General features: G+C 44.6%; 2 protein-coding genes across 9 annotated transcripts in view; both read right to left on the minus strand.

Moving 5' to 3' along the window:
* Positions 1-1,723: 1,723 nt before the first annotated feature.
* The window catches only part of LOC125878833 (uncharacterized), a 39,314-nt gene continuing 15,705 nt past the window's right edge, over positions 1,724-25,332 (minus strand). Inside the window, exons 2-5 of the mRNA XM_049560250.1 lie at positions 7,709-7,764; positions 7,421-7,612; positions 6,722-6,839; positions 1,724-6,435 (exon numbers count right to left, since the gene is read on the minus strand). Of these exons, the coding sequence (XP_049416207.1) occupies positions 2,051-3,502 (1,452 nt within the window). The 5' untranslated portion in view covers positions 3,503-6,435; positions 6,722-6,839; positions 7,421-7,612; positions 7,709-7,764 and the 3' untranslated portion in view covers positions 1,724-2,050. The remainder of the gene's footprint in view (positions 6,436-6,721; positions 6,840-7,420; positions 7,613-7,708; positions 7,765-25,332) is intronic.
* mettl22 (methyltransferase 22, Kin17 lysine) overlaps positions 13,672-25,332 on the minus strand; it is a 98,087-nt gene continuing 86,426 nt past the window's right edge. For all 8 annotated transcript variants that reach the window (XM_049560269.1, XM_049560275.1, XM_049560270.1 and 5 more), the window contains one exon: positions 13,672-13,985. In XM_049560269.1, coding sequence (XP_049416226.1) covers positions 13,827-13,985 — 159 coding nt within the window. In that variant the 3' untranslated portion in view covers positions 13,672-13,826. The remainder of the gene's footprint in view (positions 13,986-25,332) is intronic.

Genomic DNA, 25,332 nt, shown 5'->3' on the forward strand with positions numbered 1-25,332 from the left:
ATGAGACTTGGAAGCTGCCTACCAAAGCATTTTGAGCTCAGCCCATAGGGGGAGCTATAAATGCCACACATCTGTATCTCAAAGACCATTGGATGGAATTTCACCAAATTTGGTATGCATGCTCTAGGGGTGGCTATTAACTAATATCTTGAGTGCCATGTTGATAGGTGAAAGTGGGCGTGGCCTATTCGTCATTAACCGTCATAATTTGCGTTTTATTAATTTATGACCAGCTGGAAGGACCTAGGGACATGAAACGTGGTACATGGACTATAAATGACATCCAAATACTGCTCAAAACATTTGGTCCCAATCGGCCTTATGGGGGCGCTATAATTATCTCCAGATTTCTCCCAAAATTATCATGATCATGGAACTGTGATTGCTTAAACACTAAAATACCTATTGAAACTTTGAAATACGCATCAATAGGTAAAATTTCAATTTCTGTTTTGATGTTCAAATGGAGTCTCTATGTGAAAGTATACCAGAAATGTTATTAGCATGTAGGCGAGCTGAAAACCCGATTTCAAGAAATGTGTGACTTGGAAAGAGTATGTATTGCTTGGAGCTTTCAGGGACAGAGTGGGGAACGTCTTGCACTACGGCAGATGAGGGTCATGGTGGGTGGTGAGGGTCACAATGGCTGGTTTGGGGCGGAACAGGTTAGAACCCGCAGATTGCCGCTCGCGGCTCTATTTGTCTTCTATTAATGCTGAGTAATAGTTTGCTCTGGCATTGCGGAGGCCCTTCTTATAAGTTTTGAGACTGTCTGTCCAGATTAAATGAGATTCTTCCAGTTTGGTTAATCGCCAATTCCTTTCAAATTTTCGTGACATTTGTTTTAACTTACGGGTGTGAGATTTATACCAAGGAGCAAACTTTCTTTGCTTTTTTAACTTCTTTTTAAGAGGTGCTACAGAGTCAAGTGTTGTTCGCAGCGAGCCTACGGCGCTATCGACAAAATGATCAAAGTCGGTACAGGAAACCTCTGTTACTGAAGGACTTGGTATTGAATTTAACGACGGAGTAATCTTTTCCTTAAATTTTGCGACAGCACTATCTGATAAACATCTAGTATACTAACTGTTGCTGAGTGGCGTGTAATCGAGTAAAAAGAAATCAAAAGTAATCAGATAATGATCCGATAGCGAGGGATTCTGTGGAAAGACTTTTAGATTATCAATTTCAATTCCATACGTCAGAACTAGATCGAGGGTATGGTTAAAACAGTGAGTGGGTTCATGTACACCCTGACTGAAGCCAATGGAGTCTAATAATGAGATAAACGCGGTAGCCAGGGAGTCATTATCAATGTCGACATGAATGTTAAAATCGCCTACAATAATAACTTTATCTGATTTAAGAACTAAACTGGATAAAAACTCTGAGAATTCAGATACAAATTCAGAATACGGGCCAGGAGCACGGTACACTATAACAAATAAAAGTGGCTGCGAGGTTTTCCAGGTCGGATGTAAAAGACTAAGAACGAGGCTTTCAAATGAATTATAATCTAGTTTAGGTTTAGGGCTGATTAGCAGACTAGAGTTAAAAATGGCTGCAACTCCCCCTCCTCGGCTGGTGCCTCGAGGAATACTGTTTAAGCTGATGGTCCGACTGTGTTTGCCCCGATGAAAAACATTTTGCGTCAACATCATGACGCTCATGTTCCTGTGGTGTCTGTATTGTGTAAAAATCTTGACTACTTCAGGATGGTCGGAGGCCTGAAAAATGACGTCATCTAAGATAATCAAGTGACTTTGATCGGGGGGAAACAGGTTCTCATCATCAAAAGAATCAGGCAAGCCTTCGACAAATTTAATCTTTTTATTCATCTTTTGCAGTTCATAGGCCGTACATAGGCTGGAACAAAGTATATATCCATACAATATTTTCAGGCACCTGAGATAAAACATCTTGACAGTTTTCCAATACACTTTTTACAAAAAAAGTTTTTCCACAACCGCTGGGTCCCACAATCTGACATGAGAAAGGCACTCGCAGTCCAGGATCAAAGTCAATCGGCCGGTGGTCTGCGGAAAACATTTCAATAGCCAAACGGCAAAGTTTCACTTGTGGAAAGCAGTCGTCTCTTGTCAAATACCACACGAAACCTTTTTAAAAATGACGAGTTTTTAAGCAGAAACCCGTTTTTATCCCTCTTTATACCGTGTTGAAGAGTCTCGATAAACCCCTCCTCCTCCTCCCTCTCCCCCGTACGGTGGTTTTGCAGGTAACCCTCTACCAGCTCTTTCACGCTGTCAAAATTGATTTTTTCACAACATTCGTGCGTCTGAGTAATGCCCTTCACCCGCAGCACGGCTCGTTTGTTTTTTCTGGTCAAGTAGGCGTAACTTTTAGGACCCACCGCCACAAATTCTTGTATGGTGCCACCCCCCAACTCGTCAGTCAAGTCTCCCAAATAATTACCCAGTTTGAGCCCCCTCTCTCCCTCTTTTGCGACATAAATTAGAGAGTCGGTGTCGAGGTAAAGTACCCGATTTTGCAATTGATGCAAATAGTCATATAACTTTAGACGGCCGTAGGCTGTGGTGAATGCTGCGATAAACACGTTGTCCGTCTTGTTGGGAGGTGCGATATACGGATCGCCGTGACACCACTGAATCAGAGCCGTGGTCTTGTTTAGGAAGGAAAAGTATTTGACTTTGTGTTTTTCTGAAAACATGTAACTGAAAAACTCCTCCGGTTCCCTGACGAGCACAGTCTGGTTCAGGTTACTTCTCTGGGCAAACTTTCCCCATAAGCTATTTAGACAGAGCTTAGCCACCTGTCTTTTAGCCGGGTTCGATTGAATTTTGTCCGTGTCCAGCAAAATGCCTTGATTTGCCCCGTAGTCCGCAATGTACTTTCGTCTACTCTCCGGATCCGAGGCCTTGGCGGGGTAGCCCGAGGCCTCCTGTTTACCCTTGAGAAAAGTGTGCATGTACTCTACAAATATGTTGTCGCTGCGTCTATCAAAGTGCCACACCTCTGTGATTTTACCTAGGCGGTACCCCAACTCCAAGGCTTTGTTAAATTCGGGAGTGACCCAAACCCCCGTCAACGCCCTGCCCTCATCATCGTGGGTATACGAGCCGGCCTGAAAATTAAGATCGGCGCATGTTCGACAGAGGGTGAACACCAGTTTACCCGAGGGTGCTTTGTAGGGCAACATGGGGAAAAACAAACCTCGAGGAGGGTAGACGACGGCCCTGATTAACCCAAAGTAGTTTTGCGGCTCTTTGAAATCTCGGTAAACTATTTCGGGGTGTCCTAGAGGATAGGGAAAGGCGCAGTTAACGTAGGGATACAAGGATGTCACGTCCACGTAGTGTACGGTTTCGTTCCCCACTGTCGTGTACCTCAGCCTCACGGCGCTCGTCCTACCGCCGTACAAAGCGTCGCGGGGTGACAAAGGTTGGGGGGTTTTGGCACGCTTGAGAAAGTCTCTCAGAGGCGGATGGGATTTTTTCAACTCGAGCCAATCGTGCTCTCTCATCACGTTCGCCTTGAGACCGTGGACGGACTCTAACGTCTGTATTCGCGGTGGAGGTGTGTAACTCGTCAAACGGTCTGCCCGTCAGAAGGCAGGTGTCGTGGGGCTGAAAGCAGGACGGACAACTGTGATAAAAACAACCCAGAAACTCCCAAGCTGTTTTCACGCCTTGGACCTCGGCGTAACCGCCTACAAAGTAGCGACCGATCTGTTTTTCACCCGCGTTCAACGCGTGCTGAATAAAGACACCCTTGGTATGTGCCACCCACTCTAACCACTGAACGCCGGCGTTTGAGTAGGTTTTGCGACGTCTTCTATAGTCGTCGGGAGAAGGAATGGCCAGGATGACGTAGGAAATTTGTGCGAAACACTTTCATGCAGGCCAAAGCGATGGTGGCGCAACTGAAAGGGTCCACGCCCGTTTCGTTGATGTAACCTTTTCTGAAAATGTCGCAGGCTCACGCGAGAATATCCACGTTGTTTTGACAGTAGCGGACGGCTTCTTTCTCAAAATTAAACGTGCCGTGACGCACTGTCTCGTACCACGCTTCAAATTCTCTCTTGCCCTCTCTACTCATTTGTTTGACGCCGTAGGCCTCTGGCCCGGGGTAGGGGCTTACGTACTTTAAATGATTCTCGGAGCTAAATCGATGGAGAAAAAAACCCTTGTTTTTATCGGGTAAACCAAGGGCTTTGGGCAGAGCCGACAGACGGCATGTCAAGAAACTGAGACTGTCGATGTATCTGTGTTCGTAATCGGGGTCGGTGAAATGTATGACTTTGCTTCCCTGCATTACGAGCGCCTCGGGCTTCAGGTTCAGAGACAGCATGGCGTTGAGCACAATGTATCCGTCAAATCCTCTAGCGCTGTGAGCGATAAAGACGGATTTTCTGTACACGGGTCATCTGAAATGCAAAATAAACTGTTTGGCGCAATCTACGCCCTGAGCATTCCACCTTTTGCCGTCGAGGGTTTTCGTACACACCAGAAAAGGGACGTGCGCTCCAGACGAGTCTACGTACGTCTCGAAATCGTAGAAAATCAATTTCTCTGTATGTTTTGTCTCGATGGGTAAACGCTGTATGTAACACAGGTGCTCCTCACTCTCGTCTTTTTCTACAGTTACGCCGCAGATTTTACATTTGACTTTTGGACACGCGTGTTGTTTACCATTACCGTTCATAGCGATGTAGTATAGCATGTCGCATTTTTTGCATCTTTACGGGCTCTTTGTGTTTGGCTAAACTCAACGAAGAACGGCACGTTCTGTTACAGTCGACGCAAACTACGGGTCGGAGCTCTTGCTCGCTACAGGAGGGGTCCGAGCAAACGGAGCAATGACCCTCGCAGTAGTGACACGCGACGGAGGTGTACCCCGCGTAGCAATACTCGCACACGTACGGCGAGCCTAGGAAGGATTTCAGGCTCGTTATGCCGTAGTAGTGTTTTTCAAACAGAAACATAAACACCATCTTTTGTCTTCTCGGTGAATCGGTCGCAAATTTAGAGAGCATTCGAGCGTTGTCGGTTCTGTAGAACACTACAATTTTGCAGTTTGAGACTTTTTCAAATTTCGCTATATTGCCGAACGTTACCGCGGTCTGATTGTTCAAACCCGCCTTACTTTGAAAGTCTCTGCCGAGCGCAAACGCTTCGCTATCGACGATATCGGGGTAAAGCAGGTGAGCCAAATTAATCGCAAAACAAAGTTGGTTGTCGTGGCCGTTGATTACGACCCACAGAGACCGTCACTTTTTTTTAATAATCTCGCCGTCTAAGGTATTAGACAAGAGTCTTCGACCCCCGCCTAGGGGGTTTTTGACGAGTTGGACGGTGAATACCAAATTACCGTCTGTTTTAACGGCCATGTTAGATTGCACAATGCGGTCTAGGAAAGACTGTAAGTGAGTTAAATCAAACTCCTCTCCGCTCATGATGCAGGACGCGCCTTGAGGCAGAGTATCGCCTCTCAACTCGTGCTGCACCGCATCTTGTCGTTCGACTTGTGAAATGACGTTCGTCACCGCTTGCGCCATCTCTGTAAACACCCTGACGTAAAATTCACCAAAATCAGCCGTACCTCGATGTAGTTTGGTAATGTTGATGTTGAGCGGATGGCTGGATTCAACGTTGTTAAATCTAGGTCGTGTCACCACCCTCGACGAGGGCGAATTTTGAGGCGAGTTTTCTCGCTGCGATGTGTGTTGATGTTCTAAATTTTCCGAACGAATGTCCTCTATGTTGCCCCCTCGCTGTTGAGTTTGACGGTCAGACGTTGCGAGTTGGACATTTTCTAAATGATTTACGGCGTCTATGGCGTTAAAGACGCTCGTTTGATTTTGGGCACTTTGATTATTATCAAGTCGAATCTCGGTTTGCAAATGCGTGTCGTTTGAGGTCGAGGGATTGGCGGGTATTTGATTTAACAAATCTTGACATTGGCTTATTGTATTTAAAACAGCTTGCGTATGATTAAGTTCGGCGATAGCAACATCAGTATCTGAGAATGGGTCAGGGATAAAAGAAATGATGGGGCTTTGTTCTCCAATTAAGTGTTTAAAATGCTTTGAGAATGATCAAGATCTGCGATAGCCATATTGATGTCTGTGAGTGGGTCGGTGATTTCTACATCTTGTTGTGCCTCGCATAAAGACTGAGCGGGTTCTCGAGTTTCATTTAATACATTCTGGTTTAATTCTTGTATCATCACATCAAGTATTGAAGGACAGCGGTTGCTTTCATCCATGGTTACAGAAAATAACAAACAAAATTTTAAAAAACCAAACAACAACAACAACCCAAACTTACACTCAAACACCAAGGCCTAGCACAAAGAGGATCTCGCTCATGGCCCTTAGCATAGTACCGACGAGAAGATGTATTTTCTTCTTTCTCCCTCTGACAAGGTCGCGCGTACATTTTCTGGGTCTTTTTGCTGAAAAAAAAAATAGAGAGAGAGAGGATTATGCATTATTTTATTCATATTGTATGCTAAATTAAATAACAAGTAATAAATATGAAATATACGTTTGTTGGTTAGATATATATCCCATATCTATATCACTTTCTTGTTCCTCACATAAAGATTGAGCGGGTTCCTGAGTTTCATTTAATACATTCTGGTTTAATTCATGCATCATCAAGTATTGAGGGACGGCGGTTGCTTTCATCCGTGGTTACAGAAAACAAAACTAAAACTAAAAATAAAAAACAAAACTTACGTTCAAATACCAAGGCCCATCACAAAAGGATATCGCTCACGGTCCTGATGTATTTCTTGTCTCTCCCTCTGACAGGTCGCACATTTGAAACTATGCGTACATTTTCTGGGTCTTTTTGCTGAAAAAGAGAGAGAGAGAGAGAGAGAGAGAAGATAAGATACACCTTTATTAATCCCATAATTGAGAAATTCCAGTGTTACAGCGGTCAAGGGGAAAGAGTCGGATTAAAGATTTCAAAATTTAAAACTGAAAAACTAGGCATGCCAAATAAGTACAAAATACAAGAAACGGCAATAAATAACAATTAGGCTATAATAATAATAATGAGAAGCCGTGAATGAAAATGAGCTGTGGATAAAAGGGAGTGCATCTAGTGCAAAGTGATCATTTTAAAAGTCATTATTTTATTCAAATTGTATTCTTAATGAAATAAAACAAGTAATAAATATGAAATATACATTTGTTGGTTAGGGGGGAACGTTTATGAGCCGACGCGTGTTTCACATCGGACCTATATCACATATGCAATGTACGTTTGTTGGATAGGGGGGAACGTTTATGTGCCGACTTGTGTTTCACATCGGACATGTATCGATAATGGTCCAACTTCATGTTTGTAGCATTGCAGCGTGAAGCCGACACAGATCCTGTGTTTTTACTTTTTTTTAAAAAAGAAAATAAAAGGTTTTTTTGACTCACCGGTTTTACGACCGTTGCGAGAAACACTCGGTCGACCGTCGCTGTCACTGCTGCTGCTGCTGGTGCTGGGCATCCGCCACCTCTTCCTCCCGGGTGCAGAAGAATGTAGCGTTTGTACAGCAGAGTGCTTAGTTTCTTCGGCCTCCGCTTGACGAATGATTTCCCTCAACTCTTCCAGATCATCGACTGTGACTGTAAAACAAACAAAAACAACGGAATATATTGTGTATTAGATGAGTAAATGTGTATGGGATGTACGTTAACAACATCAACGAGAACAAGACTTACAGTCGGACAGGTTGTTATACTCATGAGATAACCTTCGTCCGTTAGATTGATGATGTCTGTAAATAGAAAATAATAATAAATTAACGGATCGCTGTGAAACTTAAAGGACAAGAGAATGGTTTTAAAAAGATGGTAAAAGTTTTCTTACCAAAGTCCATGATAGGTCTCGGTGTTCCTGTAAGTGCGCTCTTTGGTGTGAGTAACTAACGAACGGTGGAAAAAGCTGTAGGCTATTTAAAGAAAACCGTACGAATGGTAACTTATGCTTTGATTGTAGTAGGCCTATGTGCTTAAAAGCTCACTCCATAATGGTCACCCCATATGCTAAGGTGATTTGGAGAAACTGACGCAAAGTGAATTTTGTGTGTGTGTGTGTGTGTGTGTGTGTGTGTTCTCTCTGAGGTTTAATTACAGCTAACTTAAAAGACTGTGGTACATAGCCTGTTAATAAGGATATATTGATCATATCTAATATATGAGTGTTAGCTAAAAGTAAGACCTCCTTATATAGCCTAGTTGGGATGGGGTCTAAGAGACACATTGATGATTTAGATGAAGAAATCACTGCAGTCAATTCTTGAAGAGAAATTGGGGAGAAGCAATCTAAATATATATTAGGTCTTACAGCTGTGTTTGAGGTTAGATAGGTACTATCTGAGGACAGGAGGTCATGAATTTTGCCTCTAATAGTTAGAATTTTGTCATTAAAAAAGCTCATAAAATCATTACTGCTAAGGGCTAAAGGAATACAAGGCTCAATAGAGCTTTGACTCTCAGTCAGCCTGGCTACAGTGCTGAAAAGAAACCTGGGGTTATTCTTGTTTTCTTCTGTTAATGCTAAGTAATAGTTTGCTCTGGCATTGCGGAGGACCCTCTTATAAGTTTTGAGACTGTCTGCCCAGATTAAACGAGATTCTTCCAGTTTGGTTAATCGCCAATCGCGATATTTGTTTTAACTTACGGGAGCGAACTTTCTTTGCTTTGTTAACTTCTTTTTAAGAGGAGCTACAGAGTCGAGTGTTGTTCGTAGCAAGCCTACGGCACTATAGACAAGATGATCAATTTGGGAGAGGTTAAAGTCGGTACAGGAAACCTCTGTTACTGAAGGACGGGTCCATGTCATTGGTCCGACACCCCATTAGTCCGACGGTCCGCGGTGCTGAATGGCTCCCAGCGGGCGTATTTAGACCTTGATGGTGCGCCGCGACTGGCTCTGGGTCAGCTAGGAAAGGCTTGAGGCGAAGCAGGCTCACAGCTTATGTGTTTGCCACTTTCTTTTTCGTTTAAACCCACACCATGATCTTTTCCTAACCCTAACCAAGTGGTTTTTATGCCTAAACCTAACCAGACATTAACCACAGGACATCATGATGATTTCAGAATGGACTTCGGAACAATGGGTTTAATATGGTCGGAACAATGGGATGTCGGACCAATGGGCAGTTCCCCTGAAGGACATGGTATTGAATTTAACTACGGAGTAATCATTTCCTTAAATTTTGTGACAGCATTATCTGATAAACATCTAGTATATTATAATCTAGTTTAGGTTTAGGGCTGATTAACATGCTAGAGTTAAAAATGGCTGCAACTTCCCCTCCTCGGCCGCTGACTCGAGGAATGTGGGTATTATTATGACTGGGAGGAGTGGACTCATTTAGACTAACATATTCATCTGGACACAGCCAGGTTTCAGTGAGACTGAGTAAATCAATATGATTATCTGATATTAATTTGTTTACTAACACTGCTTTACACAATAGAGACCTGGGGTCTGTTTCACAAAGCAGGTTTAGTGAAAACTCAGAGTCTGTTAACCCTGAAATGAGGGAAACTCTGAGTTTTCCATTTCAAAAAGGGAGGTAGCTCAAACCAGAGAAAGAGGGGTAACTCTAGCCTGTTTCAGAGAGAGAGATAACTTAAACTCTCGGTCAGTTACCGTAGTAACAGACTCTATGAACCTAACCTGGTCGGGACCAGGTTTTTCTCAGTGAACCTCAGTTTCTCTCTTTCTCCGCCCTCTTTCAGAGCCACACACTCCATTCGATTTCCTCATTCATTCAGTCAGCAGGCGAGTTTGGCATAGCCGTTCTGCCGTCTGTCATTTAAAAAAATCAGAGTCATCATATTAGAAGTCCATTAGGCACAGTAGTGGCAACTTTTTTCACTAACATGGCATGTCCTTTTGATAACGATCCCATGGATGAAGGTGCAGCATTACTGCACAGAGAATTAAATATTTGTCGGAAGATGGTTATCAGACCGCGCATAGATGTTCTAGCATTTCCACACAATTATCTTTTTGAGCTGTACCGTTTAACGTCACAGTCCATCATCTACATACACAACCTAATCCGTCCTTACATTTGCAACTTTATCAATCGTAGTCATGCTCTCACATCCCAGCAGATATTGTGTGTTGCGCTGCGTTTCTTTGCAAATGGAAGTTTTTTGTACAATGTCGGAGACGCTGAGCACTTGAGTAAGGCAACTGTATGCAGGGCAGTCAGAAAAGCATGCTCGTTTTACGGGCATCTGCCTTCTTTGTGTTGGCTGAGTAGAAGTCTGTGTTAGTTTAAATAGGCTTAATTATTTAAGAACATGATATAGATGAGAAGACATTTATGTGTGTGAAAACAGCATTATGTTGGGGATAAAACAACTGCACAGTCAAACAGCCACTTAATATTTACTTTACAATGTAAAACATGATCAAAATCAGGTACCCCCATGAGATTATGCGGAGGTCTTACCTGTTTGAACAGTGTTTTTATATTTCATCCTAAACTGCTGCCAAGTGCGCTTCTCCCCCGCGGGATTGCCCCTAAAAGAAATAAATTAATAGGCTACCATTCAAGCAGTTTTCTCCTGTAATAGCCTATTATTGTGATTGCAAAGGACTAGCCTACATTTAAACTTATGCATTCTCCCACGCCGTCTCCCTCTCTTTTGCAGCTGCAGCGGTGTTGCACTTCTTTTTGAAAACGTGTTCAAACTCGCCGTATGAGCGCATTAAGATTTCTAATTCTAGTAGGATGAAAAACACAGCCCTCCCTGTCCCCGTTGCCATGGTGACTCGTCGAATCGGGGCTCCATTGATGCTGGCTTTTTATAGTTGTGGCACACGCGCTTAACTCCAGGTGAAACTACTCCGAGTTGATTAAACTGATTTTAATTTGGATGAGGTTGTTATGCACAACTCCTCTATGTTCAATCTTAGATTTAAATAATTTAGGTGGTCGGGGGACAGACACCGTTTGTATAAAACTATGAAAACTATGGGTGGGTAACTGCACTAGAAGCTCCGAGCGTATAGGACTACGACTCTGAGTCCTGATCTCAACTCTGGGTTCTCAGGGATTTGAATTACTAATCAAATTTGCCAGGTTCCTAGAAATGAGAGCACCTCCATCCAAAGTGGGATGAATGCCGTCTCTCCTAATAAGACCAGGTTTTCCCCAGAAAGTTTGCCATTTATTAACAAAACCCACATTGTTTGCTGGACATCACCTGGACAGCCAGCGATTAAATGATGACATGTGGCTAAACATGTCATCAGTGGTCAGATTTGGGAGGGGTCCAGAGAAAACTATGGAGTCCGACATCGTTTTTGCGTATTCACACACCGCGTTCTGGGTTCTGGGTGAAACTAAATATTTAGCTAATATGCAAATTCACACTGCCGGCCACCGGAAGTACCAAAATAAAAGCTCGAGATGGTCAGACTGTGTTTATAGAATCAAATAATGAATTAAAACCAACTTACTGGGGGAAATGAACACTTGAACATACATTAGCGTGATAATAACTACCTAAAATAACAAGAAACGTGTTTGGAGAAATTTTATTTGATGTGTACTTTGAGTTGTTAGTGTCCCTTCGGAGGGAATCACTTTGTTGTTTACAAATACTTCCGGGTAGAAAACCAGCAGAGTTTAGCTACATATATATATATGCATTTATATGCATTATATGCATATGCATTTTTCACGTCACTGTATCACCGTTTAGACTAATCTGGTGTTTGTAAAGTCTATAAACACAATGATTGAACAAACATTACTATCACGTTCTGAAATTAATAACATGGTTATCGTAGCTTAGCGGGGCTAACCGTTAGCTGTTAGCCCCATTAGCGGTGTCTGTAATGACTCATTAACTCTAAACGGTCCGTGAAAAAAAATATTTTTTTCCAGCGGATGTCTTAGTTACAACATGATTGAGCTAACTGGAGTAGTTTCATGTGGTATCTGACAACGCGAGCCATTTAACAGATGACGTCCTGATAGCTTTGCTGCTGCTGCAGCCACTGCTTCTAGACATCATGATTTCATTTAGATTTAACATTTAGAATTATATTTAGATTTAGCATTTAGATTTAGATTTAGATTTAATATTTAGATTTAACATTTAGATTTAGATTTAATATTTAGATTTAGATTTAACATTTAACATTTGGTGCCACATTTAATATTTAGATTTAACTATTTAATATATTTCTAAGTTAACAAATATTGCTGTAAATGTGGTAAAAGGTGACGTTAAAAAATTCACAACACTTTTTTAAACATTGTTTGAAGCTAAATGTGGCAAAATGTTGATGTTATTTTCAGCGTGAGCCACTTTACAAACGGCACCCCATACTGAGGCAATATTAATATTAGCGGAGACTATGCTATGTGGCTCCGTACTGGCTACAGGGGACTGGCTAACTACCGCAGCTACTGAATGATTTTCCATGGTGCGGAGCCGCGCTTCTATTTCACTAAGCCTCGCCTCCAACGCAGCAAATAAGCTACACTTGTTACAATTACCACTGTCGCTAAAGGAGGCAAAGGCATAGCTAAACATTTGGCACACCGAGCAAGAAAGAGCAGAGGGAGAAGTCATCTCTAACTGTTAAGCTAATGTAGCTACCAAGGCTAGTAACATGCAAACAACAGCTAAGAGATTAGCAGGGAAGTTGGAAAAAGAAGGAGAGCTATAAGTGCTTAAACAGAAATGACACAACTCGCTTCCCGCAATACGTCAGCACGTGCTGATGGGTCTGACCTGAGGATGTGGGTTGCTAAGCACTTTAATATGAAAATGAGTCTAACAAGCACTTTAGCACTTTACTTTTTTACCTTATGGTTTTTAATATTTATTATAGGTTTTGTGTTTTTTATTATGCCTTTTTATTGTGTTATTATTGCTGTCTGTTTTTATTGTTTGTTTTGAGTGAATGTAATGTAGCTGACCACCTGAATTTCCTTAGGGATCAATAAAGTTCTATCTAATCTAATCTAATCTAATCTAATCTAATCTAAATGCTGCTTACATGTAGCCTACGTGTAAATTGATCAATTAATACTCAGTACATATTCATGTATATGATGATTACAACACTTGAAATCTATGCATAATGAGTACTTTTAAGTTTTCGTTTTAAGTAGGCGTACATTTTGCTGCCAATACCCATATACTTTTACTCAAATCAGATTTGGTATGCAGTACTTTTACTTGTGACTGAGTTTTTCTTCTTTGTTGTGATATTACTACTTTTTCTGGGTAGCCCACTTTGTTCACAACTGGACAAACATATCAAACAATAGAGACATGCAAGCATAGCATGGCTCATCCTCATCCTCCGCCTCATTCTCTGTTGTCTTTCTTGGATCTACCTTCTCAGCTGGGCAGCCTCCTCCTCAGCCTGCAGGTACAGCAATGCTGCTGCAGTAATTGAACCAAGTCGCCTTCTCTGATCAGTGTCAATTATTGATTTCCAACTCACCAATGCTCACGATCACAATAACCACCAACTCCAACCAAACTTTTCCCCACGCACCTGGCTTTTGATTACACATAATCAGAAGCCAGGTGCGGGGACTGGATACAGATTAAATATAATCAGAAGCCAGCTGCAGGGAAAAGGTTTTATAGGACATTTTATGAAAATATTTTGGCTATTTATATGTTTTTGTGCGTCAGTTATATATGTTGAAACGTTAAAAACATACACATATTAATTTCTAAAGATGAAAAGATGCAGGGCTGGGCTGTGTTTATATTGTTTTATTCTAAATGCATACAATACAGTAGGCTACAACAGCCAAGGCGAGCGGAAGTGGTGACATCATCACGTTTGCTGCTGTTCCAAAAGCAGAAATGACTGTACTCCCGTCCTCCCATTCTTGCGAAGTCCGGACTCTCGAGTGAGAGGCAGCCCCCCCACTCCGACATCTCTCCACCTTGTGCATGTATAGGTCCTGTTTGTGCATGTGTGTGTCTTTCGAACCTGTGTGTAATTGACAAGCAAGAGTGAAAACATCAAATTTCCCCTCAGGGGGATTAATAAAGTAAATAAACTTAAACTTAACCGGAGACCCGTTGTAGATGAGGAACTGGCACACAGCTATAAAGGAGTATTCAGCCCTTCAGATTTAATAGTATATGCTGCCTTTGAGATGTATTTTTAAGAAACACTTCTTATTGTTTTGCTGATTATGTACAGGTCTATTTGCCTATAAAAACAGAGAGTAAAGATTAAAATGTATGTACTGACCCCTGTTCACTTACTACCATCTAGGGGACATTACTGGTAGCGTTGATTTTCTTTAGTTTCACTTTCCATCCTCCGTATTGTTTTCAGTTGAACAAAGAGCATACAGTGTATGTGTAAACCAGTGTTCTCCTTACATTTAAGCCTTGGAGTGGTTATGTCCATAAGTACAGATGTGAAATATTATTTAAATGAATGTTTTTAAGAGAAAATAGATCTGTGGCAGGAAGATTTTGTTCAGTTGTCTGATTAATGTACTGTAGCATCCCTTCACAGTGAAGCTAAGAGGCATGAACTCGGGGGGGGGGGGGGGGGGGGGTAGTGCTGGGGCAGTTCATTGGAGGGGGCCTGTTGGGGGCTCAGGGCCGTGTCTGGGGTCCCTTGTGTCCCACACCTTGGTCCCAGTGGAGTGGCAGTGCCCTGGTAGGGGGCCAGCCTATCTCGATGTAGGACGACTTTCCGTCCTCTTGGTGGTAGCTGGACCCTGTACACGACCTTGCCCAGTCTCTCCAGGACCCTGCAAGGCCCCACCCACTCACTGTCCAATTTAGGGCACCTGCCCTTCTTGCTCCGGGGGTTATGCACCCACACCAACTCTCTGACTTCGAAATGATGCCCTCTGGTATGCACATCATAGTTCCTCTTCTGTCTTACTCCTGCGCCCAGCAGTTGACCTCTGGCAAACTCGTAGGCGGACTCAAGGCGGTCCTGGAGTTTTCTGGCATAGTCTGGTCCTGGAGGGTCCACAGGGGTGTCAGGGGGCTTGCCTACCATCATCTCTGCTGGGGTCCGGATCTCCCTGCCTAACATGAGGAGGGCAGGGGAGCAGGAAGTGGAGTAGCCTGAGTGTCAGACTGAAGCTCCCAGAACCTTCAGTCTGACATGGCTTCCATTGAAGGCGATTTACAAGGGGGAGGGAATTTCATTTTTCCCTAACCAATCAGTAGAGATCAACGACTCGCCCAGAATCTGACGTCATTAGTATCCATGCCTCGGGGGTGCCGAAAACAAGCGAGCATTGCCTGTTTAAAATGTCTCCGTCGTCGTGCATGCCCAGCTGCATCGCTGTTAAATCCAGTTTAGCAGCTTCCTTAATTTGGTCCTCCATTAACGCGAGTAGTGGCGAAATACCTCGATAGCATCGTTAATGTGGTCTGTAGGATCTGTAGCGGTTGCCATTCTTGCTATCCTTACCAGTTACCCACCGGCGTACAGCTTGACATCAGCGTGGCGCTGATTGGCTAATCGCTAGACCCCTGGCGTTCATTGGTCCGTCCATCGTTCGGACGAGATAAATCGTAAATTCATTTTAGTATGCCAGACCAGAGATGCAAGCCTACTCAGTTGAGTGAGCGGGGTCTATGGTCTGGAACCAAGCTAGAAGTGGAGTCCTGAGCAGCAGAGCGGTATGCCATTAACACAAGGGGGACATGCGTGTCCTAGTCACGTTGGTGTTTAGCCGTCACTATGGCCAGTTGCTGTGCCAGTGTGCGGTTAAATCTCTCAACCAGGCCGTCACTCTGGGGGTGGAGGGGTGTGGTGCGGGTCTTGTGGGAGCCCAGTTTCTCACACACTGCAAACACACAGGACACAAAGTTTCTGCCCTGGTCAGCGTGAATGACTTCAGGCACCCCGAACTTGCTCAACATTCCCACCACCAGCACGTCCACAATAGTCTCCACCTCCTGGTCCGGCAGGCTGTATGCCTCAGGCCACTTAGTGAAATATTCCATGGCAGTGAGGATGTAGCGGTTACCTCTGTCTGTGTGGGGAAATGGCCCAAGGACATCAATCCCCACCCTCTTCATGGGGCACCCTGCTGGAAACTGCTGGAGCTGGGCATGGGATCTGTCTGTGGGCCCCTTGCATGCAGTGCAGCTGTCACAGTGGCGGCAATAGTCTTCCACATCCTGCCTATGCTGGCCCCAGTAGAACCCCTGTCGGAGGCGGCGGAGGGTCTTGGTGACCCTAAAGTGGCCAGATCCTGGCGCTCCGTGCACCACCTGGAGCACCGTCTCCCGCAGGGCCTTTGGCACCACCACCTGCCACCGTGTCTCTCCCGTAGCTGGCTCCTTCCACTCCCTCTGTAGCACCCCATCACGCAGGTGCAGGGCTTCAAACATTGACCAGAGTCCCTTAGTGGCTCGGGAAAACATGGCGACATCTTCCCATGGGGGTCTGCACTGTGTCGCCACCCATGCAAGCACTGGTCTGATGTCCACATCCTCCTCCTGTTTGAGCCCCCACTCAGCTGCATCCACAGCTGCTGGTCTATGGCTGCTTGTCGGCCCCTCTGCACCCATCGCTGCAAATTTCACATCAGGTTGCAACTGTGCTCCCTCCAGTGTCTCCTTTTTCTCACAGTAACTGCAGGCGTCTGCACTGCAGGGGCGGCGGGACAGTGCATCAGCGTTTCCATGTTGTGCCCCTGGTCTGTGGACCACAGTGAAGTCATACGCCTGCAACTCTTCGATCCAGCGCGGCAGCTGGCCTTCTGGCTCTCTGAAAGACATGAGCCACTGTAAAGCAGAGTGGTCAGTCCTGACTGTGAAGTGGAGGCCCCCGAGGTAGTATTTAAAATGCCGGATGGCGCTGACCATGGCAAGCAGCTCCCGTCTGGTGACACAGTAACGACGTTCTGCCTTGTTGAATGTTCTGCTGTGATATGCCACCACTCTCTCCCTGTCAGGTGTCACCTGAACCAGCACAGCACCTGAGCCAACATTGCTGGCGTCTGTGTCAAGAATGAAAGGCAGAGAGGGGTCAGGTGGGGACAGAACTGGGGCCTCCACAAGGGCTCTCTGCAGTGAAGTGAAGGCTGCATGGCACTCCTCTGTCCACAAAAATGTCTCCCCCTTCTGCAGGAGACGGAATAGGGGTGCAGCTATGCAGGAGAACCCCCTCACAAACCTTCTGTAATAGGAGGCCAGGCCCAGGAAGCTCTTGAGGTCCTGCACAGAGTCGGGGGTGGGCCAATCCTCACAGCTTGCACCTTCTCATCCATGGTGCCAACACCCCCTCCTCCAAGCTTGTGGCCCAAGAAGGTGACCTCACGCCTCAGAAAGCAGCATTTCTGGGGGTGCAGTTTCAGTCCTGCTGCTGCCAATCTCTCCAGCACATGTCTGAGGGTCCTGAGAGCTGACTCAAAAGACTCACCATGGACAAGAATGTCGTCCAGGTACACAACACACTCTTGGCGGGGAACGTCAGAAAGTACCTTGTCCATCAGTCTCTCAAACGTGGCGGGGGCATCGCAGAGACCGAATGGGAGGACTTTGAACTGCCAAAAGCCCCCGTTTGTGATGAAGGCAGTTTTGGGTCTGGCCTCAGGAGTGAGGGGGACCTGCCAGTATCTACTGCGCAGGTCCAGAGAAGAAAACCAGGAGGACCCTGCCACCGTGTCGAGGGCCTCATCAATGCACGGGAGGGGGTAGGGGTCCTTTTTGGTCACTTTGTTAAGAGGTCTGAAATCCACACAGAACTGCCAGTCATCTTTCAGCTTTTTAGGGACCATGATGACTGGGGAAGCCCAGGAGCTGGTGGAGGGCTCGATGAGTCCAGCCTGCTGCATCTCTCGGAGGGCTTTGTCTGCCACCACCTGCTTGGCCAGAGGGAGGCGTCGCGGTCTCATCCTGATGGGCTGCGCATCTCCAGTGTCGATGTCGTGCTGGATGAGCTCCGTCCGGCCTACATCTTCCTGTGACAGCGAAAAACAGTCCTTGAACTCCAGCAGGAGCTGCCACAGTAGATCCTGTTCACTGGGATTCAGTCCATCACAGTTTTTCCACCAAACCTCGCTCACGGCCAGGACTCTCTCTCTCCCGTTAGGTGGTGTGGGGGAAACTGGATGTGGAAGTGGGCCAGTGGCACCCACGTTTGTTGTCTCAGCCGCTAACACTGCAACAGTGTGAGTCACGGGGCAGCCTGGCTGGGATGTAACATAACATGTCCATCTTGAAAGGTGAGAGTTCCTCTCTTTGTGTTAATAACACAGTCTAATGCCCCAAGAACATCCAGCCCCAGGATACAGTCCTCTAGGGTCGCGACCCACACTAGGCAGCGAACCAACTGTTTCCCCAACCCCAGAGTCACTAATGCCTCCCCCACCATGGGGGCTCGTTCTCCGGTGACTGTCTGAAGTTTCACTATGGTGGGAAAAATAGCCACCACCCACCACATCAGGTTTCACCAGGGTGGCTGAAGAACCTGTGTCCACCAGCGCAGAGCAGTGTGTTCCTCCAATGGTCACTGGCACATACCAGCAGTCTTCTATCCAGGTTCGGCCCAGTACCACGAGCCGTTCCAGTTGACCATCTATCTCGCCTGGTGGTTGCCATGCCCCTGCTTGGTTGGAGCGCTGTGCTGCTTCCCCGCTTGCAAGAGGTTGGGACTCAGCACCAGGGGTCCGCATCGTCCCGATTATGCGGTCCCCGTTCCGTTTCCCTGATTTGGAGGTGTACGAGGGCACTGTCGGACCAGGTGGCCAGGCTGTCCACATCCCAAGCAGAGTCTTGGACGTGGCTTCGGTCGCTGCTCTCTTAGTGTGGCAGCCTGCACTAGTTGAGTCAACTCGCCCACCCAGGCAGGTTCTGTCACATTCAAATCAATCCCACTTGTAGCTCTAACCTGAGGCAAAGCGTCATGTGTGCCTGCCAGAGAATCAGTACACAGCATTTCCCTCTCTGTAGCCAACTCCAAAGCCTGCTGGAGGGACCTGGGATGAGCCAGTAGTGTCTGGATACGCAGGTCGGGTGGGCCTGGAGGAAATGGTCCTGGGCTAATTCACTCTGGATGGCGGGGGGCATGTGAGCATAGGTGCGGTGAACCAGTCCTTCAACATCATTGGCGAGATCCCTCAGCGGCTCCCCTGGTCGTCGCTGGCGGCTGCATAGTTCAGAGCATAGCAGGCTAGCCGCTGAGCATAGGCCAAACCGCCTCTTTAAAGCTCCCACTAATGCATCATAGTCACTCCTATCATCAGGGCTCAGTAGTAGCAGGCTTGACAAAGCATCACCAGTAAGGCACATTGCTAGCTGGAGGGCTTTCTCTTCAGTGGACCACCTGCCGGCTTGGGCTAACAGTTCAAACTGTGCGTGAAAAGCTTCCCAGTTAGCCATGCCATCATACCTGGGGGTTTTCATAGTTGATGGAAGCAGTCCCCCACGTGGCTCTACCTGTCTCTGCCTGTGCATGTCTGTACATTTGGCCGCCGCTGTTTTCCCGCGGTTGGCATTTCCCTCGCTGAAGCAGCGAGATGAGCCCAAACCAGCCTCTGCAGCCATCCTCGCCGCCATCTCTCTCACCCGCTCTCTGTGTCCTGCAGCACCCAAAGCTGTGTCCGTGCCATAACCTCTCTGCTCGTCGGATTCCTCCTCCCGCTTGATCTTGTAAGGGTCCAGCTGCAACATATCTTGCCCGTAACACACTTGTAGCAACCGGTCTGTTGTCAATGAGCTAGCGAAAGGTGCAGGAACCCCGTCAGCAAAGTCCGTTCCCTTCTGACACCTATTGTTGCATCCCTTCACAGTGAAGCTAAGAGGCATGAACTCGTTTCGTTGCTCTTTATTCTCAAACTCAATACAGGCTACTGTGGGCCGTAGCCAATGCCAAAAGAACAAACCTGTCTGCTTGTAATGTGCTCTTAACATTAGCGGCTCACTTCAAGATCTCCCGCTAGTTCCAAAACTACACACACCCCTGAACTAGCCGAAACAACAACAACCCTCCCGCTTAGATCCTCTGCCAATCACAAGTGGCTATCTCTCACAAATCACTGTCATAGGTAGCTGACATGACTGACAGGCTTCACAGCCTCTAAACACACACAACTTCACTGGCAATGACACGTTCAAGACATCATGGAAAACTCAGTAACTGCAATCACAGACCTTTTAACTAAATGAACATAACATGTCTTACAGTGACAGCATAACATAACATAACAGTTGACACCACATGTCACCCAGTCCGTTACAGTACTTTACATATGCTAGTCATTTGCTAGGTTGCGAACTAACTGAAAGAAGCATGTCTACGGAGGTCTATGTTAAGCTAATAACTGTGCAATTCATATTTGATATTTACCTGCAATGTCAGCTGGGAAGGAAAGTTAAAATTCATCCATATTAAACAGCAGTTTACTTTATTACAATAAGTTAATGAGCATTTTGTAGCTGTAGTTCTTCACATTGTCATTGCATTTTATCTATATGTATATCTATGTGTGTGGAAAATTGATTTATTTGTTTGTACTGTATTTTTCAGTTTTACAGAAACATCCATCAGTAAAACCACTTTATCAAGAATACGGTTTTATTGGAGTTTTTTTCACTATCTGTAAAAGCCTTGCAAAGAAACGCAATCATGAGGGCAGAATAATGTAGATGAATTTAAACTTTCTCAGTCTTAATGAAAATAGGACTGAGATCTTTACGTTTGGATGACCTGTCCCATTAAATGACTGATGGTATTCTTGGCCCTTAAGACTCGTACAATCAATCTTTTGTTTCTTTCAAATTTGATAAACAGATTAGTTCAGTTCTGAAAACTAGCTTTTTCCAGTCATGACTTTTAGCCAAGGTAAAGGCATATTCCTTTCCCAAAGATCTTGAGAGTTAGTCATGCTTTACCTCTTGGTTAGATTACTGTATTTACTCTCATTGTATATGGGTTTAGAACAGTCGTCCCTTCATTGTCTGCAGTTAGTACAAAGTGCAGCCACTTGCCTTCTAACTGGAAAAAGAAAATGGGATCACATAACACCACATAACACCTTCCTCCACCGGCTCTGTATGTTCCAGCATTGATTGTAAGATTTTATTGCTTGTTTTTAAGGTTTTAAATGGGCTGGCACCACCCTATTTAGCGGAACACTTGCATCTTCAGACTACAGCTAGAGCACTAAGGTCATGCAATCAGGTGCACCTGGATTTTCCCAGATCTAGACACAGGAACAGTGGTGACTCAGCCTTTGTGATGGCTGCCCCTAATTTTTGGAACAGCTTACCTCCTCATGTAGAAGTTGTTCTGACTGTAACCTTTAGTACCTATTGATTCATCTCTTTGTGTTGGTGTTTGATTCAAGTTAAGCTTGACACCTTGACTTGCAGTTTATTTGCTATTATTATTTTTTCTTTTGTTCTTATTTGCTGTTTGCTTTTTTATTTTTATTTGATTTTGGTATTTTGAGCCTGTTCACCACTTGGTCAACTGCAGCTGTTTTTTAATGTGCTATGCAAATAAAGTTTGACTTGATTTCAGTAAAACTTCTCAAGTAAAGCTTACAAATGGAGCAATAATTTCCAAAATGACCTCCAGCACACTTATTAGAAGATCTGAATTGTTAGAATTGAAGTGATAGCCTGCTGAATATTAACAGTAATATGATTACATGAAAAAAGCACATCAAAAAATTATGTACTGTATGTATGCCTATTTAAATATAAGTGTTGAAAATCTAGATGACATCGACATAAAAAATTTATATTTACAACAACCCCCAGCATCTGACCCAAGATAAAGCCTGAATTTAGCAACTGAGATCACATTGACATAAGCCTAAGCTTAAGTAGGCTTCTTTTAATGTGGGCATGGCGTGTCTAGATGGTATTAGTCACATCACTGCTCTACCAGCTCTTGCTGTTTTTCCTCTTCACTGACAATGTCAGTACCTTGCCGATTGTCCATGAGCACTTTTCAGCACATTTTAAGCACAAAAAAGGAACAGAAAAAGGAAGAGGTGGAAACAAAATTGCCTTTTATATCCTGAAACCAACATGGAGAGCACAAGATGGTGACATGAGATCCCTCTTACAATAAAGAAATATCTTTATATCATTAGACCTCTGCTATTTACAGAGGTAAGAGGTGTGATTGCTACAACAGCTGAAAGGGAAACACTTTTGGCTCAGAGAGTGCCTTTTTTTTTAAGTATACACTTCTACAAAGACTTAAATTTATGTCACTACATCCACTACAGGGCAGCAACAAGGCATAAATTACTTTTGTGTCATGCACAGAAACCTCATTTGGGACACCAATGAATGAAATGTCCTATTTTAAATTAATGCATTGTTAAATATGCTGACTGGTTCAGGGGATGTTTGCAACCACATTTTGCATGGCAAACCAGGAGGCTATACTGGGTGTGTAAATTTTGAGCAATTTTGCACCTCTTTGGATGATTTATAGTGTTTTTGTGTGGTACAAAAAGAACAAAGTCATGGCTCAGAAAGTACAAAATCAAAAATGTGTGCAGCAAAATGACAGTGAAGTTAACAGAGATTTTTTTGTTTAACTCTCAGTCAGCAATTAAAAAGATTAGCACAAAAAAGTGGGTCAAACATATTTTGCAAAATTGCAAAACAATTGATCAGCAGAAATAGGCACTGCCCACCAGCATTATATGTATGATGTATGAATAGTGGGTTATGAACAAAAATACATTTGCCTTTAGAACAGCCAGGGGCTCTGCTTGTTTTTTTGTTTTTTTTTTCCATGAAAATTCTGAAGCGAAGGCTTATTGACCCAAAGAAATCACAGAGTCCAGAGCATCACAGAATAACTGAGCATGTTTGTTTGCTTACGGAGGGTCAGTTGCCCCTCAGCAAGGCACACTGCCATCTGATCCAGTCTTTAACCATCATGACTGTTGAATTTTTTTTTGCACCAAAACTAATTAATAAATTGGCACAAATATCAAATCTAGTTCATGTCCTACACAAAACTGCAAAACATGTCATTTTCTGACCAAATTTAACTATGTTAAATAGAGCCCCACTGATATTGGATTTTTGGGGGCAGATGCTGATTACGATATTAGGGAGTAAAAAATTTCAGATACGGTTTTTATAAAAATCCCCCTCCCACAGCCTGCACCAGGGGTCTTGTCTGGTGTGGTAGACCACTGCATCTATTGATCTTGTTCTAAGTGCCTGTTCCTGTGCAACCATGATTTGTGCTTCTGTGCTGTCTTTCAGTGCAACCTTTTCCAGCCACTGGTAGGATTTATTGATGTTGACCACTTCTTCAATCTGCTGGCGGTACATGCCGTGCAGGGGCTTGTCCTTCCATGATGGTTCATCCTCCTCTTCTGCATTCTCAGGTATCTGCTGCCTGAGGTAGTCATTTAGCAGCTCATTTTTGGGGGCCATCTTCCTAATGTATTCCTGGATCTTGGTTGTTTCATTCTGGACAGTGGCTGTGATGCTCTCCAGTCTTCCTCCCCTCTCCCTATGCTTAGTTTACAGTCTGAGGGTGCAGGACTTGGGATGAATATCAGTGGCTTCTATCTCCTCCTTTGGCTATCTTATTACACCAGCAGGGTATCTGATGACTGGCGGGGAGTATGTGGTGATGGCTCGGACCTTGTTCTTCCGGTTCAGCTGACTGTCCAGTTTTGCAGTCTTGGGTGAGTGCCATATCAACCAATAGCTGGTGCTTGGCTCTCCTGGTATTACTACCAATTCCTTACTGGGCCTTGCTCATATATTGGACCATGTGCCTATTCATCTTAGCCGCTAAGATGCCTGACAGAAGCTTCCATGTTGTGCAGAGGCAGGTTATTGACTGGTAGTTGGATGGGACCGCATCCTTCTGGGGATCCTTAATAATCAGGACCATCCATCCTTGGGTCAACCACTCCGGATGGGTCCCATCCATCAGCAGCTGGTTCATTTGTGCTGCTTGGCGTTCATTTAGTGCAATCAGTTTCTTGAGCCAGTAGGTGTGGGTCTAGTCAGGGCCCCTTTGCTTGGCAGTCTCCTGTGCCTCAAGTTTAGACAGTTTGTTGTACTTCCAAGTTATCCCTCTCTTCCACACACCTTTCTGAGTTGACTAGCCTCTCTCCATGTCACCTTGATCTTGGCCTCCAGCGTCCTTCTCCATGGAGGGTAACACTCTTTGTGGCTCATGGTGTTCATCTTGTAGCCAAGCATCTCTAGGAACCCTGTTGCTGGGGTGTCAGCTGATTCATCTCAGTTATGGTTCTAGTAGGGATAATTTGTAGTACTGCATTCACATTATCTAGCAGACTTTCAGAGGGTACTTTGTCACTTAGACTCGGTAACTGGCTTCAGGGGTGCTGGGATTCCAGCTTAGTCATTATTCTCAATCTCTGGTAATTTGTCCTCACTGTGAGGGAATCTGTGTTGTAAGGGCTTGGGGCTTGATATCCAATCTTGGAGTGTATATATATATATATATATATATATATATATATATATATATATATATATATATGTATGTATTTTTTTTTATTTATTTATTTATTTATTCATATTTTTTTATTTAAAACAGGGACAGTACATATTGATGAACATTAAATGTAAATATGTAGGATTGTAGCCAATGGCTAATTTCCATACTCAGTCCCTTGGCAGGTTGATGTGTAACTAATCAAAAACAAAAACAAAACAACAATGACAAATAAAGATATAGCGAACAGTAATACAGACACGATAGACCAAGACTTGGGGGACCAGTTGAAAGTGTAAAAGTGCTTGAGTGCTAAATTAAAGTGCAATGTACTGCTGTGCCGTACAAGGATTTATAACAAAGGCCTACACTTTATCCATAAACTTTTGGGCCTACATGTAACAATCAAAGCCTGAGACCACATGTTGGCACCCAAAAGAACAAAGGAATCAGTCAACCCCCTTTCTCTGTGTGAATCAGCTGATTCAACCCCAACACAGCACCCCAGCTGACCAGCAGAGGTCCCCTGAAATACACAGCTCCCATTGGGTGAAATCCGCCACGGCCAACCCCGCACCGGTGACGTCACGCCGGGGTATATCATCACAGAGCGTACCTGAGGGAAACGCTTCTGGCTGTGATCCTCATAGCTAATAGAAGTACCCACAACTGTTCCTAAAGCTTAGCAACTCGTCCCACGTGGCGAACGCTTTAGAAAGAGTTATTACTGTGCACAGTTAGACGCGTTTTAGGCCTACGGATTTCCCTCGCTGGTCGAGCTGATCTCCTCTCCTCTCCCTCACTCTGTGCGCCGAGGAACACAGAATAGCCCGGTACGAGACCACGGATTGACCCTCTCACCCGGATGCCCGCGGATGCGAAGTTTGGT

This window comes from Epinephelus fuscoguttatus, linkage group LG19 (genome assembly GCF_011397635.1).
Source record: "Epinephelus fuscoguttatus linkage group LG19, E.fuscoguttatus.final_Chr_v1".
NCBI classification, from domain to species: domain Eukaryota; kingdom Metazoa; phylum Chordata; class Actinopteri; order Perciformes; family Serranidae; genus Epinephelus; species Epinephelus fuscoguttatus.